The sequence below is a fragment of the Parasteatoda tepidariorum genome, chromosome 11, assembly GCF_982258835.1.
Source record: "Parasteatoda tepidariorum strain Cologne lab strain chromosome 11, Ptep-v5.0, whole genome shotgun sequence".
In the NCBI taxonomy this organism is placed as follows: Eukaryota; Metazoa; Arthropoda; class Arachnida; order Araneae; family Theridiidae; genus Parasteatoda; species Parasteatoda tepidariorum.
Genome location: NC_141765.1, coordinates 59,383,043 through 59,399,253, shown reverse-complemented (window position 1 = coordinate 59,399,253; position 16,211 = coordinate 59,383,043). Strand labels below are relative to the sequence as shown.

The 16,211-nt window shown below is 28.0% G+C and overlaps 1 protein-coding gene across 1 annotated transcript in view; it reads right to left on the bottom strand.

Annotated features, from left to right (window-relative positions):
- The window catches only part of Amph (amphiphysin), a 62,583-nt gene extending 53,610 nt beyond the window's left edge, over positions 1 to 8,973 (bottom strand). The window contains exon 1 of the mRNA XM_021147865.4: positions 8,793 to 8,973. Within this exon, the coding sequence (XP_021003524.1) occupies positions 8,793 to 8,864 (72 nt within the window). The 5' untranslated portion in view covers positions 8,865 to 8,973. The remainder of the gene's footprint in view (positions 1 to 8,792) is intronic.
- Positions 8,974 to 16,211: the final 7,238 nt, after the last annotated feature.

Sequence of the window (16,211 nt, the reverse complement as noted above, 5' to 3'; positions counted from 1 at the left end):
ATTCTAATTCATCTTAGTTACAAATTTTAGAAAAAATGTACAAAAGGTAAAAATGAAAAGAGATAAAATGTTTCAACAAATTTAAGTACTATAGCTTTCTCTAAAAAGTCAATTAAAATAATCATAGTTTTTCATAAAAGACTAGCCGAAAATAGTTTTTTTAAATACCATTACTTTATAGTCCTAAAATTCATTAAAAAACTTTTTTTACCTATAAATTTTAGAAAAATCTTATAAAAGATATAAGTAAGAAGAAAGAAGCTGAATTTTCTTTCATATTTAAGAACCATATATCTTTTCATAAAATTCCAATAATTTTCATAAAACTCCAATAATCTAAAGAAAACAAATATTATAATGCAGACAAAAAACGTGTATAAATAATTGGAATTCCCAGGCATCAAGAAAAAAAAAAATCAATCAAAGTTGACGATGTTAGAAGAAGAAAAAAAAAGCGTTAAGACATGCGGCCTATTTTTCATCTTCCGTATTCCATTCGCCGTTTTTTCATCAACTGAAGCGAGTCACTTTCAATTCAATAACTTTAGACAATAGGTGTTGGATTTTTTTCTCTCATAGATTATAGACTTTTCTCACTCTTCCCTGTAATTTTTCTTTTTTCTACGTTTTTTAGATCAAAGAAAATTAATTCGTGTTTTTTAATACCGGTACATTAGTTTACTTATTTTCTATAAGAAAGATTGATATGTCTCTGATACCCACTTATTCCTCTATTAAAATTGAAATTCAGTTTATGAACATAAATTTCTATAATATGGTCATGTAATAATGTAAAAAAATAAAAATTAAAAAAAAGAAATACGAAACATAAAATTTTTTTTAAAAATGTTTCAGCCATTGAGTTGGAAAAAATCACACTTTTATAATAAAAAAATATATATTTAAAGTATAAAAGTTTTCTTAATTATGTAATGTACGTGTCCGTTATTATATTTTTAGAATTGTAGAAATAACACAGTTTACATTTTTAAAAAAACTTACTTCTTATTATATCATTGTGAAGTTAAGAGCCTCTTCATCGAATAATTTTAATTTTTTAGAGCTTCCAGAAGGAAACATAAATTTTGAGTACGATACATTTTTTTTCAATTTTAACCACAAGCATGAATATAGAAAATATTAATATTAATAAGACAAAAGAATTTAGCTGATGTTAATTTTTAAAAACTCGCAGAGGAAAACTAATTAACAAAACATTTAAAATATAGCATTGCATTAAAATATTTACTTGAATTGTTTTGAAAATTTTACAAATAGGAGACAGATAATAATTCCTTTTTCTCCTCACCAATAATTGTTCTACACGATCAACTACTCTCACCAACTACATAAGAGAATATGAAAAGAATAAAATCTGAATAATTTTATTTACAAAAAGAGCTCTTTACTTATTATTAAACACTTATTTTATGTTTAATTTCATCTTTCTTTATTTCCTGAAAGAATCTATAGAGTTTAATTTGCAAATAACCATTAATCAGAAAAACTTAAATAATTTTTACTTATTTAAAAGCAGTATAATATCTGATAATAAAAGGACAAAAATGATAGTGCTGAAGAATAAAATGCTGTTAAAATTTGTCCTCACTAAATTTAGTCGAAACAGTTGTACAAGAATCTTCGTTAGAATTTTCTAATCCAGATTATCTCCTAAATAGTATTTAAATACAGTTCCGCAAATTAATTTATGACAAGCTTATAAACGAACCAGAAATAAAGAGGAAAGAACCGTTTCTAAAACGAGAAAGCGTTTCAACTACTCAACCATTAATACTTAGCTTTAAATAGCGTATGCTTATATATTCGGTGTAGCGTTTGACTGTTTCTAAGAAATATTTTGAAATAATTTATTAAAATATGTAGTTTTTAAAACTTTGTTATTTTCACAATATGTTTCTCGATATTATTGCTTTCGAAGTTACAGTTTATGCCAAAGAATCATTAAAAAATCTTTAAGAAACTATTTTAAAGGCAATAATAAAAGTAAAACATAATTTTTCGTTTGTATAAGACTCTTTGTCTCAGATGTAAACAAAGATTAGGGTGTATCATGAAACAATCTTTTTTTCCAAATTTAATAATTTCAGGTCGATAAAAAGTTGTGAGTTTAGTCACATACGTATCAAAAATTTTTGGGAATTTGAAATATATCTATGACTGCCGGAATTGGCCGTAGGGTTCATTTGAGTCGAAAACGCAAATTTTTGAGTTCAAAACTGTAATTTAATAATAAAAAAATTGCGACATTAAAAAATAGTTATTGATAGTTTGGAGTCTAAATTTGCAAATTATTATTTATTTTCCAGCACAGTGAAGCAATAGGCTTTCATTTAAACGTACACAATCAGGAGATTTTAGCAAATAATTTATTTTTAAAGGCAAAAATGATTCGTATTTTGATATTCATCATTAATTTTATATAAGAATTTTTGAAAAACTTTTAAAATATTAAATTTAAATACTTTTTATTTCAGATATTTAAATATAAAACAAAATGAATATCTATGATAAATTTTATCCAATGCTTAAACTTTTTTGATGACCTTAGCTGTTTTTAAAAACATTTCCCAAACTTCAGTTGATTATTTTAATTAATCTTAAATATACAGTTATCAATTATACAAATAGTACTGTTATATTTTCATGCAATTTGATAAGGGTAATATTCGGTCAATTTTAACATAAAATGTTATAAAAAATTTTTTTTAATTAAATAATTGAGTAAATGTTTTTTAAAAATTCATTATAATATCTTAATTACTTTTACTAAAAACAAATCTTAAAATCAATCTATTTTAAAAACGGAGAACCTTTAAAAAAGGTTAATAAAATCAGAATACGTGTTAAATTTTATAAATTGTGTAAAGGTGCAAAAACTATTCTCACATGCACAAATTCTTGTTTCAAGTTTCAATAATTTTATCAACATTATTATGTGTGGCTGTCTAAACAATGTTGGTTTTTTTCCTTAAAAATTGTTTGTTATTCAACAAGTTAAAGTTCGTTATTTTCAAAATACATTTTTAACATCATTCAAAATACATATACAAGCAACATTATGTGTGGCGGTCTAAACAATGCTGGTTTTTTTCTTTGAAAATTGTTTGTTATTTAGCGAGTTAAAGTTCGCCATTTTCAAAATACATTTTTTTTGTATATTAATCAATATTAAACATGTTTGCTATTTTCAGCGAATAAGTTTAAAATAAAATATGCAAAAAAAAAATGATAAAAAGTAGTAATTTTCTTATTATTTTGAAAGGCACACGTTTAATAGGATATTCATGGAAATAATTTTTTGTACTCTCTTGCAACAGTTTTGCAATTACTAATGCATTTTGCGAAAGGTCATTTTATTTGAAATAGCGTAGGTTACAACCCACTCAATCATATGCAAACAAATGAAGAATGTAAATTGTTTATTATAGATCAAGAAAGAAAGATACAAACAAGAATTTTGCATTAAGAAATCACAAAGAAAAACTTTGAGTGGATACATTTTAATTAAACATTTTCCTATTCATGGCAGCTTATTAATTACGAGAAAAAAAAACTTTCAAAATTGTATTAATTGTATTCTTTTTATTAAAATCCATCTTTGATTTCAGCAATTAGATTTTTACAGTAGCAATTTTCGTAGTTTTGTGAATCTTAAATATAATTTTAATGAAAATGTCTTATTTTCAAGTTAAATTACACTGTTAGAAATGTTGTATCTTGTTAAACCCGAAGTCATTCCAATTTGCTGTAAATTTAATATGATACCACATTATCATGCCTTTTACATTTAAATACTTGATACTATTGTTCCACTTGAGCAGAAGCATGGTTCATTTTAACACCTTATTGAAGCTGCAGAAAATTTGAATGTTATTATTATGGTTCAAGGTACTGATGTCAAGGTTCAATGCTGAGAGGATTTTTTGAAAGTGTAAAGCGAACTTTTTAACTCTTTGTCTTCTATCATGGAACAGTTACTAACTGTTAACAGAATCAGTATATTTGTGTCTTCGTAACCCTTTCTTGTAGAATAAAAAAAACGGCCGTTTTTTAATGGTCTTGGGCATCTACTTTATTATTAGAAATTTGAACAGCCCCTGCAGGAGAGTAGACAATTTCTAAATAATCAAAGTACAATTTTTAAATAATCACAACATGTCCCTGAAACGACAAATGACATATGAGACATGCTTATTTTTATTTTTCTGTTATCAATTTATAAACGTGTCAATTAAGCGCGAAACGAAATGCTGCCCCTAAGCTTAACCACTTTTTCCCTAGTACGACGTAAACTGAAAAATAATTTTGCTTCTTTTTACATTATAAAAAGTGTAAATTTAAACAAGAATATGAATAAGAATTTATAAGAAGTGCAAATTCCTATACATTTTAATATTATGATAAAAAGCTAAAATTAAAGCAAAATATCTAAAATAGCATATAAATGTACGATTATTATAGTTGACAAAAACTAAGTGTAAATCCAGACAATAATTTTCATTCTGTTCTGATTTATTGCAATACCACATAAAATATCTATCCTTCTTAACTACATATAGTTTAAGGCTTACCAAAAGCATGTACTTAATATGTAATACTTATAGAATACACTCAGCAAAATCAATTAACATTGAATCAAGATATCAGTACTTTGAATCTTAATACCATGCAGATTGACTTCAAAATAAATAAGTTGCTAAGTTTAACCTTTCTCCATTTAAGTTGAACAATTTTAAATATTACAGGGTAATAAATGTTAAAGTACACCCCTTGTGCAAATTACACAACAGACTTTTTTTTTCGTGTTTTTTAAAGAAGATGTTTTGGGGTTGTTTCGGCTACAATGGGGTAGGACCTTTGCAGCCTATTGACGGTATGATGCGTTCTGAGGAGTACATTCTGGGTAAAAAAGTTGTTCCAGAGTTGAAAAAACGATACCCTGATGGAACAAGGTTTTTTCAACAGGATTTAGCTCCTGGCCATACGTCCAAAATTGTCAAGAAATTCATGTCTGAGAATCAAATTGAGACATTGGAATGGCCAGGGAACTCTCCGGATATTAACCCAATTGAGAATCTCTGGGCCATATGCAAGAATCGCCTATTAAATATGGACTGTACAACTATGGAGAAGCTAATCACGGCGTTAATTCATGTGTGGTGCAAGGACACAAATATTATAAATGACTGTAAAAAATTAGTGGAATCCATGCCGAATCGTGTCCAAATGTTAATAAAGTGTCGTGGAGATCATATTATGTACTAAAAATTTTTGAGTTTGTATAAATTTAAATAAAATAGCATTTTCTCTTAGTTTTCAGAATTTATTGAGTTTGTTTCAATTAATTTGCACAAGGGTGTAGTTTAGTTTGTGCGATAATATGATCCAACTTGGTCTCGTATTAATGTTGTATCAAATTTGCACGAAATTGAAATTCAACTCATTTCAAAATTTCCAGCAATATATAATATTAATTTTGCAGTAAAGTTATGAAAATATTTATCATTACAATATCTTTAAATTGAACCTAACTCCTATTAAAAATGAAGTATTGAATATTTACTCATTCTTTATACTGCAAGAACAAAACTGCATTACACTATTTGAAATTTCTTGAAAAAAAAAATGGTTAAATAACAATTTCTTTAATTGCTATTTTACCATATTCAAACAAAAAAGCCAAATAACCATAAAAAGCCGTTTATTAACTGTTTTCATCTCATACGGTTAAATAACCAAAATTTTATTACACCAATTAAGTCCATCTAAAGAAGTCACTTAGTTACCCGCAACTGCATACATGTTATAACCGAGAGAGTTAATCTGTCATGAGACCGACTGAACTGGGTTAGAGTCCCAGCTTTGACACCAACACATTTCCACCCTTCCCTTCAATGCTTAAAGAGTTTGCAGTGTCCTGCACTCCTTGCAGTGTCTTTAACGAAAAGCTTAACTTCTATGTCCAGTTAAATTTCTTTTTCACAGTTTTGAAGCTATGATAGTTTTAAATGGCTGAAAAAAGCCGTATAGTTCTGTATTCATGGGCTTATTACCATACAAATTATAAACTGTTTCAAAACCGTAAAGGTAAAAAAATGTTCGTTACCGTAAACTTTGCAGTTAATCGAATGGACAGTCTGCTGCCGGTTATTGTACTTTAAATTTAGAATGAAAATTCTAAGAGTGTAAACGAATTATAAAAATTGATCCCGCACCTATCAAATTATCTACGACTATACATATTTTTTCTCTCAAAAACTACTCGGAGATAATTTTAAAATCGCCATAACTTATAAATCTTATTCAAAAGCATAAAAGTTGCGGCTATGCTTCAGGGAAAAAAGTAACGTATTCAATAAACGATGGCTCGCGCAATTTGAAACTGTCAAGAAAAAAATAAGAAAATGAAAGTTGCACGCGGCATTTTGAAAATAAACACAGGTAGCGTGAAATCATTTCTATAAGATAGCCCAGCATTTAGTCATGGATGAGAAACCATTGATGATTTGATAGTTGTGACCTTCGAAAGAACAATAAATTTACGTAACAATTTCAAATCATAAAAAAATAGATGTATACTTGCATGGTTTAGAATTTTAAAATAGTATTTAAAAGACGCAATTTCCAAATGCAAAGGTTCTTCGAGTAATTCCATAGATTTATTTTCATGATTCTTACAAAATATTCGTAATTATTTATTTTAAAATTCAATAATATTGCCCAACAATTTTTTTAAATTTTTGTTTTGCTTTAAATCATGCATTGTTCATTGTAATGTATTTAAATTCCTCCAGTTATTAATTATTAATCTATTATTTAAAATTTGAATTTTTTCTTTTAATCAAAATTAATTTTATTTATTTCAAATTTATCCAGTTAAAATTTTTAATTATTTTGTTTTAAATTCCAGTTAAATTAAAGTTTTTAATTTAATTATTAAGCATAAAACTAATTTTTGTTGCTGTGAAATAAAATTTTTCACAAACTCTATGTCGTTCCCATAATTCTTTTAAAATTGTTCTTTTCTTTTTAAGACTCTTCTTTTCTTTTCAATATTTTACAAGCTGGGTTTCATTGGAAACACATTATAAAAGCTGTGTCAATTAAATCCAGCTTATGCAAATAGTTCCCTATTGCAGTTATATTTTAGCTTTTTTCGCTTTAATTTTATACATTTGTTTCTTATTTATTCCTTAATATCATGACGCTTTTTATTGTCAAGGAGTATAACAACTTTTCTTAAGAATAGCAAGTGGCGGAAAAATTATTCCTTTTTCGCCAGTTATTTAGAAACATAATACAAGATATTCATACTCGCTATTATTACTTAGTTTTAAAATTTATGTTTCAATATGAATATGTAAGTCTATGATCATTTACGTTTAAAGTAGTACATAATGGAAGAAAATTTGATTTTTACTTTTTTTTTTTAATCATTTGAACGTTAGTAGTTCAAATCATTGTCACATTGTGACCCATTCTTCCCAGTGTTCACGCTATAAAAATTATGAGATAAATTCAATATAAATTATTTTATTATCAGTAAAAACCTTTTTCAGAGATTTTTTTTTCAATTTCCTTTCAAATAATTTTCTATCTTAATAATAATAATTTTCTATCTTAAAAATATCTATTCATTATTTTTTACCAAGTAGACATTTCAATAAATTCTTCAAACACCATAAAGAACACCCGTTAATATTATCATTTGCGAAATTCAGAAGCATAAATAACAGAAAGAGATTAAAGGAGTAATTAAGATTGAATTCTTAAGTTGATTACATACTGGAAACAATATTTTCGATGTCTGAAAAATACCAAACAATTTTTATTTTGATAAAAAGAGAAAATTGCTTATTGCTATTTTTTATTGCTTATTGCTTATTGAGAAAATTAATTATTATGCATTACATTACTAAGAAATAAAATTATATTGTTCTTAAATCAATGTTTTTTAAACTACTATGCTTTTTTAGTTCAACAACATTTTGAAAAAACTATGTTTAATGAACCCTTTTATTCATTTTAAACATTTTTCCATCTGTTGGTAATTATTTTAACAGAAAGGTAATATATGCATCTCATTCTTTAAATAATGAAAGAAAAGATAAACGAAAAATGCTTAAAATATTTAAATATATAGTAAATTTTATGGGTTTATAGTCCTTTAAAGCAAATTACATGGGTTTATTAGTAGTTATATTATTAGATTGTTTTATGACTGAATGTAACATTATTTTCATTTTTGTACATAATTCGAAAAAAATATAATTTATTATATATATATATATATATATATATATATATATATATATATATATATATATATATATATATATATATATATATATATATATATATATATATATATATATATATATATATATAGTAGATACATTATATAAATAAATATATATAGTAGATACATTATATAAATAAATATAAAATCAAAGTATTATCATAAAATTTTCTGTTTCATAAAAAAAGTTGTTGAACAATGTGGCTAATTTCAATCTGTATAGAAAATAATGAGATCAAAGGAAATCTTACTCTTTTTAAATAAATGTGAGAAAATACTAAATAAATAAATGACTTAAATTTAATGATTATGACTTGAATTTAAAGCCATAAATATGACTGAAATATTAATAATTAAAGTTAGATCTATTAAATACATTCACGATGCAAACTTTTTAAAGTATTTTTTTGAAAATAACAATTTTTATATAATTTTATCAAAAACACGTGCTTATAATATTTTATTTACTTACCCTTTCCTTTGCTCTACCAGCATGTTTTTGTACACTTTTGCTGAGAGAACCGGCTCTATTATCACTAGCCATTTTAATCTTACGCCAGGTTCCGTAAGATTTCGCATACGGGACTGGGGCCAGGGTGTTGGAGATACCTGGGTCACTGACTGTATCTCCCACTCTAAACTTCGTTTCGACTATCTTCACCTTAGTTGAGCAACAGACAGTTTGGGCATGCCTAGGGGTTGCAGCAGCAACAGGTAAACGAGTCGCCAAACTTTACTCCTTCGTTTTCGCCAACGAGTTTTTCGTTGCTAATATTTTTGCCGAAGAAGGTAGGACAAGATAAGAAAACTCTAATAAAAAATAAAACCAAACCACTCATTGAACAGAGTAGGGTGAATTCATTAAGAGCAAACCAAAACAAACACTTGGAGCGGAAAACGATCCTTTACTTCCTCAATAGAGAACATACTTTCATTCAGAATTTGAGAATAAATGACAAGAATTATGGATGCGCTAGAATGACCATTCAAATCATTAGAATGAAAATACGACGATTGTTTAAGGTTTGTTTGTTATTGAAAAGGTTACTTGATTAATTAAGTTATGACGTTTGAGAGAAAAACAACTTTAATTGAGACAAGTATATTGTCTACAAAAAATACAATGTTTAATTTTCGTTTAAAATATTTGTTTTGGAGATTTGGATTTAAAATAATTAAAATTTCAATAGAATTTTTGATCTTATTTTATTTAAAGTGTTTGAATAGCAGAAAAAATTCGAATGAATTGCATGCAATAAATAAAGTTCGGTAGAAAGAACCACAAAAATAGCGATAACTCTTTCAAAAGTAAGCCAAACCGTGCAAAATTTGCATATGTTGTCCACTAAGAGTAGCTGAGTAAAATTGCAATATGCAAATTAGTGGCGCTGCACTCGGCTTACGTCATCTGCCTGGAGCATAAAAGTCCAAGTTTGAGAGAAAGCACACAAATTTTACTGTGATTGCGACATTGAAAATCTGAGATAGCCAATTCGTAATAATGACCTCTAGGCATCATTTGCCTGAAGAACTACGATGGAGAGCCATCGGGAGACTAGAGGCAGGGCAGAGTCAATCAGAAGTGGCCAGATGGCTAAATGTGAGTCCATCTGTGGTTCATAGACTTTGGAGGCAATTTCAAACCACAGATTCGGCATCTAGGAGGTTCAGTCAAGGACGGCCAACTGTTACGACCAGTGCCGATGACCGATATTTGACATTAAGTGCACGCAGGAATAGAACCGCTACTCCGACACATCTTAGATCCTCTCTTGCTGCAGCCACCGGAAGGTTGGTGTCAACGTCAACTGTGCGCAGAAGGCTCCACGAAGGTGGTCTGTATGCGAAACGACCAGCCATTTGCGTGCCGCTCACATCACGCCATAGGAGAGACCGTTTGCAGTGGGCCCGACAACATGTCCACTGGACGTCAGATCAATGGAGGCCTGTTCTCTTTACGGATGAGTCCAGGTTTAGTCTAGAAAGTGACAGTAGACGTTATTTGATATGGAGAGAACCTGGGACCCGTTATCATCCATCAAACATCCGTGAAAGAGATGCATACGGAAGAGGCAGTGTCTGTGTTTGGGGAGGCATATCCTTAGGAGGGCGCACATACCTCCATGTCTTTCCAAGGGGAACCGTGAATGCTCAGGTTTATCGAGACAACATCCTTGATGCTTATGTGCGCCCATATGCCGGGGCAATTGGTGATTGCTTCCTGTTACAGGACGATAATGCAAGACCACACAGAGCTCGCATTGTTGATGATTATCTTCAACAGGAAACAATTACTCGCATGGAGTGGCCAGCTCGATCCCCGGACTTGAATCCTATCGAGCACGTTTGGGATGCTCTAGGGAGGCGTGTATCTGCCATCAATCCGCCCCCTCAGACCCTTGCCACGCTTGCAACTGCTTTACAAGAGCAATGGCTCTCACTTCCTATTGAACTGATAGACCGCATAATTGAAAGCATCACACATCGCTGTTTGTGCTGTATTGCTTCTAGAGGCAATCATATTCCATATTAAAGGTACTTTTTCTATTGCAAACCGATACTTCCAATTTGTTTATTTTATACATGTGCTAATTTCTATACTACTATTAATGTCTGATAATTTCTTTTTATGTTGTTTAATACCTTACTATGTGTTGTATATTGTGGGTAAGTTTCATAAAATTCCATGTGTAATTTCTTGAGTTATCGCGATTTTTGTGAATTTTCCTTAATTTATGATAACCAGTGTATATACTAACAATTCCACAAATGTAAATTGGTGCCTTAAATATAAATCCCCTTGTATATAATTTTCCCACTCCCCATATTTTTTGTATCATATTAGTGTTTTTTCTACATTATCTCATACAATGTATTTGTTTATCCAGATGTATTTTCATGATATGTTATATTTAACCACGCTTCTTCTGTATAGTCACTATTTTTGACGCTCATCTCCCATGGGTCTTAAATGCCACTAATCAATATTCTATTATAGTTACATAACGTCTGTTTATATCTGTTTCTCTAAATAATTATATAGTAATTAATAAATAATAAATGTAAGGATCCTAACGGGAGCTCTGGCGACGTTGCAGATGCTAGGGTGGGCTTGTGATTAGCGACTGACATCGGGGGAAGCGTGGTATGTCGCCGTTGTAACTGTTTTCCTGGTCACAGTTTTTTTTTCTGATAGATGCCCCCTCCGGGGGCATAGGTGCAGAGCTGTGTGCCGGCGTCCATGTCCATGTTTTTCCTCTCAATGCAAATTCGGGTTAGTTCCATCAAAAATTCCTAAACGAAGGCAATTTTTTCTAATACATGATCCAGGAGTTCTCCTGTCTTCTAGATTTGGTTCAAAATTACAAGGCTACGGAGTTGAACATTGATAGTCGTAAACTCAAAATTGGGTCGAATGTTCAACAATTATTATAAAATAAAATGAAACACTTAAATGCAAATAATATTCTTAAAAAATATTTTTTTCAATTTTTTTAAGAGAAAGATCTTTTTTAAAAAAGGATTTTTTTACAAAAATAATTTAATTATAAGTGCTAACAAAATATCAGTGCGAAAGTCTCCGTGTAGCTGCTTATTTTTTCTTAAAATTTTGTTCAAAATCAAAAATGTTCTGAAACTCCGTAACTGGTGCAATAAATAAAATTCATTGTTATTGTTTCAAAAATTATTTAAGTTATCATTTAAAACCATTGAACCTTACCGAAAGCAGACAAAATAGCTGGTTCTAGTTAATTTACAAACTCAATAAAATATAATTTTTTTTATAATTTACTGAACTAAAAAAAAGTTAAAAACTATTTGTTAAAATGTGCACACGGTGCAAACAGTTAAAAATTCCAGAAAAGTGTGCTTGTTAAAAATATACATTAAAGATAATTGTAAACATTTTGTTAGTTTTTACAATCACCTTTAATGACAAATATGGTAGGATGAAATAAATTATGATATAAGTTATCAATTTGATAATGCTAATTTGATAATTTATCTTTGGTATATTATCGTATCACGTTTACATCTAATTTAATTTTCCTTAACATTATATAGCGCTATGTAAAGTAGTATTAAAAATTTGAGAGCATTGCCCGGTTAGAGAAATACTTCATTTGATTATTATTATCACGAATTTTCGTGATGATGAGGTCTAAAGTTCCAACCATATTCCATGAGATTCGAAAAATAATGATGATACAAGTCTTGTGAGAAATAATTGAGTATAAGAATTGATTAATGAAATTCGAAAAGTATTATATCTGAAATTATGCTTAGAAATTGACGTCTTGATTGTTGTAGCTTTGATAACTACTGATTTTAAGAAGTTTTATGAACTAATTAATGATTTACGGAAGCCATTTCAAAAGGAAACATTATGTGCTTTCAAATTTTGAGAACTTCGATCTTGCATTTTTATAAGAATTCACACCTTAAAAAGAAGGTTGTCAACAACATAAAATTTATCACAATAAAAACATTTTGAAAGAACTAGATGAAATTTTTTTGGGGAGAAAAATAGGCAAATCTTTGTAATATCATGCAACTGAAAAGTTAGAACGATCTCAGTTATAAAATCCATTTTGACCGAAAAATGCACGAAAAGTCGCAAAAATAAAGTGGCACAGAAATAATGATGAAGTGGATTTTGTTTGCGAATAGTTAAAGAATATTATTAGGTTGTTGATAGGTGAAACTTGCATTGAGCTTAAATGCTTTAGCGCTTAAGTATAGGATAAGTGTTAACATTAAACTAAAGTAAAAAGAAAAAATATATATTCATATTTTATTAAAAAAAAAATTGAAAATCACCTTTAAAATTTTAAAACTGTTTATAGAATAATTCGAAATCAAAACGAGACGTAGTATATTTTCCTTTATTCAAAAATATTAATTTTTAAAAGGAAAAGAAGAGCCAATTTTATGAGAAAAAAAAACTCTATACATCACGAGTTTTTGAATTGTTTCCAAATTTTTAACAATAAAATCTTAAAATGACATAATAAAAGATATTTCTCAGTAATTTATTATTTAAAAGCTATGATCTGTAAGTTTGGCACTAGTTGAAAGTAATTTTAATTCTTCACTACCGAACTTGTGAATATGTATTTCAAATATCTTTCATTTAAAAACGTTTGACAATTTGTTCGTATACAAAGCAAATAAATAAATAAAACTACTAACTAAGGAAAATAAACTTTAAATATTCCTTTTTGAAATAATGTAAAATATTGTTTCATGTTTTTTTTCATTTATTAAAAAATGGGTCAATCTGACGAAAAAGTTTTGTTTAATGAGTCCTACCGGTTTGAAATGTTTGATTTCAATCATACATAAGAGCCGATGTTACTTGCTGTTTAGTTAGCAATTTTAAACGCTTATGTTTGCGTTGATTTTTGGAATACTAAAGAATTATATTTTTGAAGAGTTAAACTATCTGCCTCATCAAAAAGAAAACAGTTTCTTTTAAATTAATTTGTATATTTGTTTATTTTATTTTACACGTATTTCCCTTCATTATTTGAAATATGGCTTCTTTATAGCAATTGTGTCCATTTTCACATAGAACAGGAATGCTCCTACGAATTAAAGAGAAGATTGAACTATTATTTTTTCGTCTAAATATTGCAGCGACATATTATTACAGCTAATTAACAAAACACAAAATTGTTTTTTTCTGAGCACTGTTGTATACAACGAGCAATATAATAAATATATTGAACTTTTAATTCCTTGTGCAGAACAGAATTCATGATGAATGTTATAACAGTATTAAAATTATTTTTGAACAAATTTCAACAAATATTTAAGCAAGATTTTACGGCAAACTTTTGAAGCAAAAAAAAAAACATCTTCCACTATCAATCAATTGCTCAGCAGAATTTTGTGTTGAAAAATTATATTGTGTTGTAATAAAATCAATGAGAATGTTTGTTTTCATTTCAAGAATTCACTACTTTGTTTTATTTCATTTCAGCTTCGAAAGCTTAGTTCGAAATAACATTACTCTATACTGGTTGAGTAGAACTGGTTTTACATAAACAGAAGGGATGGAATCATTTTGTTTATTTTGAATGGAAATAATAATGTATTTCAATTTCTTTTGTGCTTTATCATCTGATGGAATTTCGTTTTACATCTGTTTTCCTTAGAAGTAGCATTGTTTTGATAAAGTATTGCAATCGAAATTCATTGCCTGTTGGTAAAGGAATCACTTACTGTAGAGATGTTACATAAATTTTTTTCTAACCTTTTCCTTAGTTCGAATTAATTTAGGAATTTGTGATTCATATTAAAAATAAAGATAGTTTTGTAGTAGGTTTTGAGTCTAAAAAAAAAAGGTTGTGAACATGTTTTGGAATTTTTGCACTTAAACTAATTTCGTAATTTTGGAGAAACTAGGTACAATTTATAAATAAGGATTAAAAATAAGAAATTTCATAAAAAAAAAAAAAAAAACAGTACTAGGACTCTTTCGAATTACTTTTAGGCATTTTAGAAATTCGGAATTTAATTTTATAAACAAAGAATACAGATAAGGAGGATAAAAAAGATTAAGTAATATTTGTGCTCTTTTTTGAACACCTTCCAGAATTTTTAGAAATTTGAAATTAACTTTCTAAATAAGGATTATCAATATGGAATTTTAGGGAAGATTAAAATAGATATTGCTTTATTTTTTAATTACTTTTAGAATTTTCAGAAATTCATAAATAATTTTATAAATAGGATTATAGATGAAAATTTTTTCAAGGGATTGAAAGCAATATTTTCTATTTTTTTGTATTTCTTTCAGAAATTTCAAAATTTGAAATTAATTTTATAAAGATGAAATATAGATAAGGAATTTTACCAAAGCTTAAAATGATATTTATTCTTATTTGAATTACTTTTAGAATTTTTAAGAATTCGAAATAAAATTTATAAAGATGTATACAAAATCAAATTTAGAATTTTTTTTTCTATTTATAAAATCAATTTGTAGAAATTTAACAAAGAGAAAAGTCCTTTTACTAACTTAAATTAAATGAAAAAAATTATTCTAAAGGGTAATTTCTGTTTTTAGAGACATTTTTGCAATTTTTAGTCATTTTTTAGTCATGATTTGAAGTCAACTCCGGAATTTTTGGGTCATCAACATAAGAAAGACGGACTCATCATAAAGAAAAAAGGGTAAGCTGCATCGAAATAAACACTGTCTTGACTAGCGAAAGTTGCTTGAATGATAAAAAGGCACAAATCTTCACTGAGAATAGAAACTGGGGTTTAGTGTTGTTCCCTCTACACCTCTTACAGACGATATCATGAAGCAGCAAATGCCGTCATTCTAAAAATAGATTAATGGTATCAGGAAAACTAGGAAGAGAAAAAAAGTATTCGAAAACTTTTTTCACACTCCTAAATCATTATTTAATTTCCGAATTCTGTCGCATTAGCCTTGTCTGTATCTAAACAAAGTGAAAAATGTTAATTTTATCGTTTAAAGATAGTGTTGTGCTGTGCTACATTTTTCACGTCTTAGTTTTAACTTCGATAATAGTCCGATTTATTGTCTAATTACAACATTTGAATGCATAAACATTTTCTTCCGTAATTCATTTACAAAATAAATAATTTGAAAAAAAAATTTTGTCAGCTATTTACAATAAAACTCACAAACTGTTCCAAATTACAACAACTTTTTGCATCTTGGGACATGCCTCATACTTCCGACAGCAAGTATTTATATATTAGTTCAAATATATAAATATTTGAGCTTATTTTATGCCAACTGAATAAAACGTTATTTTTAAAACATTAAATTAAGGAAATAGGTATAGTGGATATATTTCACAATGAACAGAAGTTTCAACTGTAATATCAACGAAATATTACAACTGTT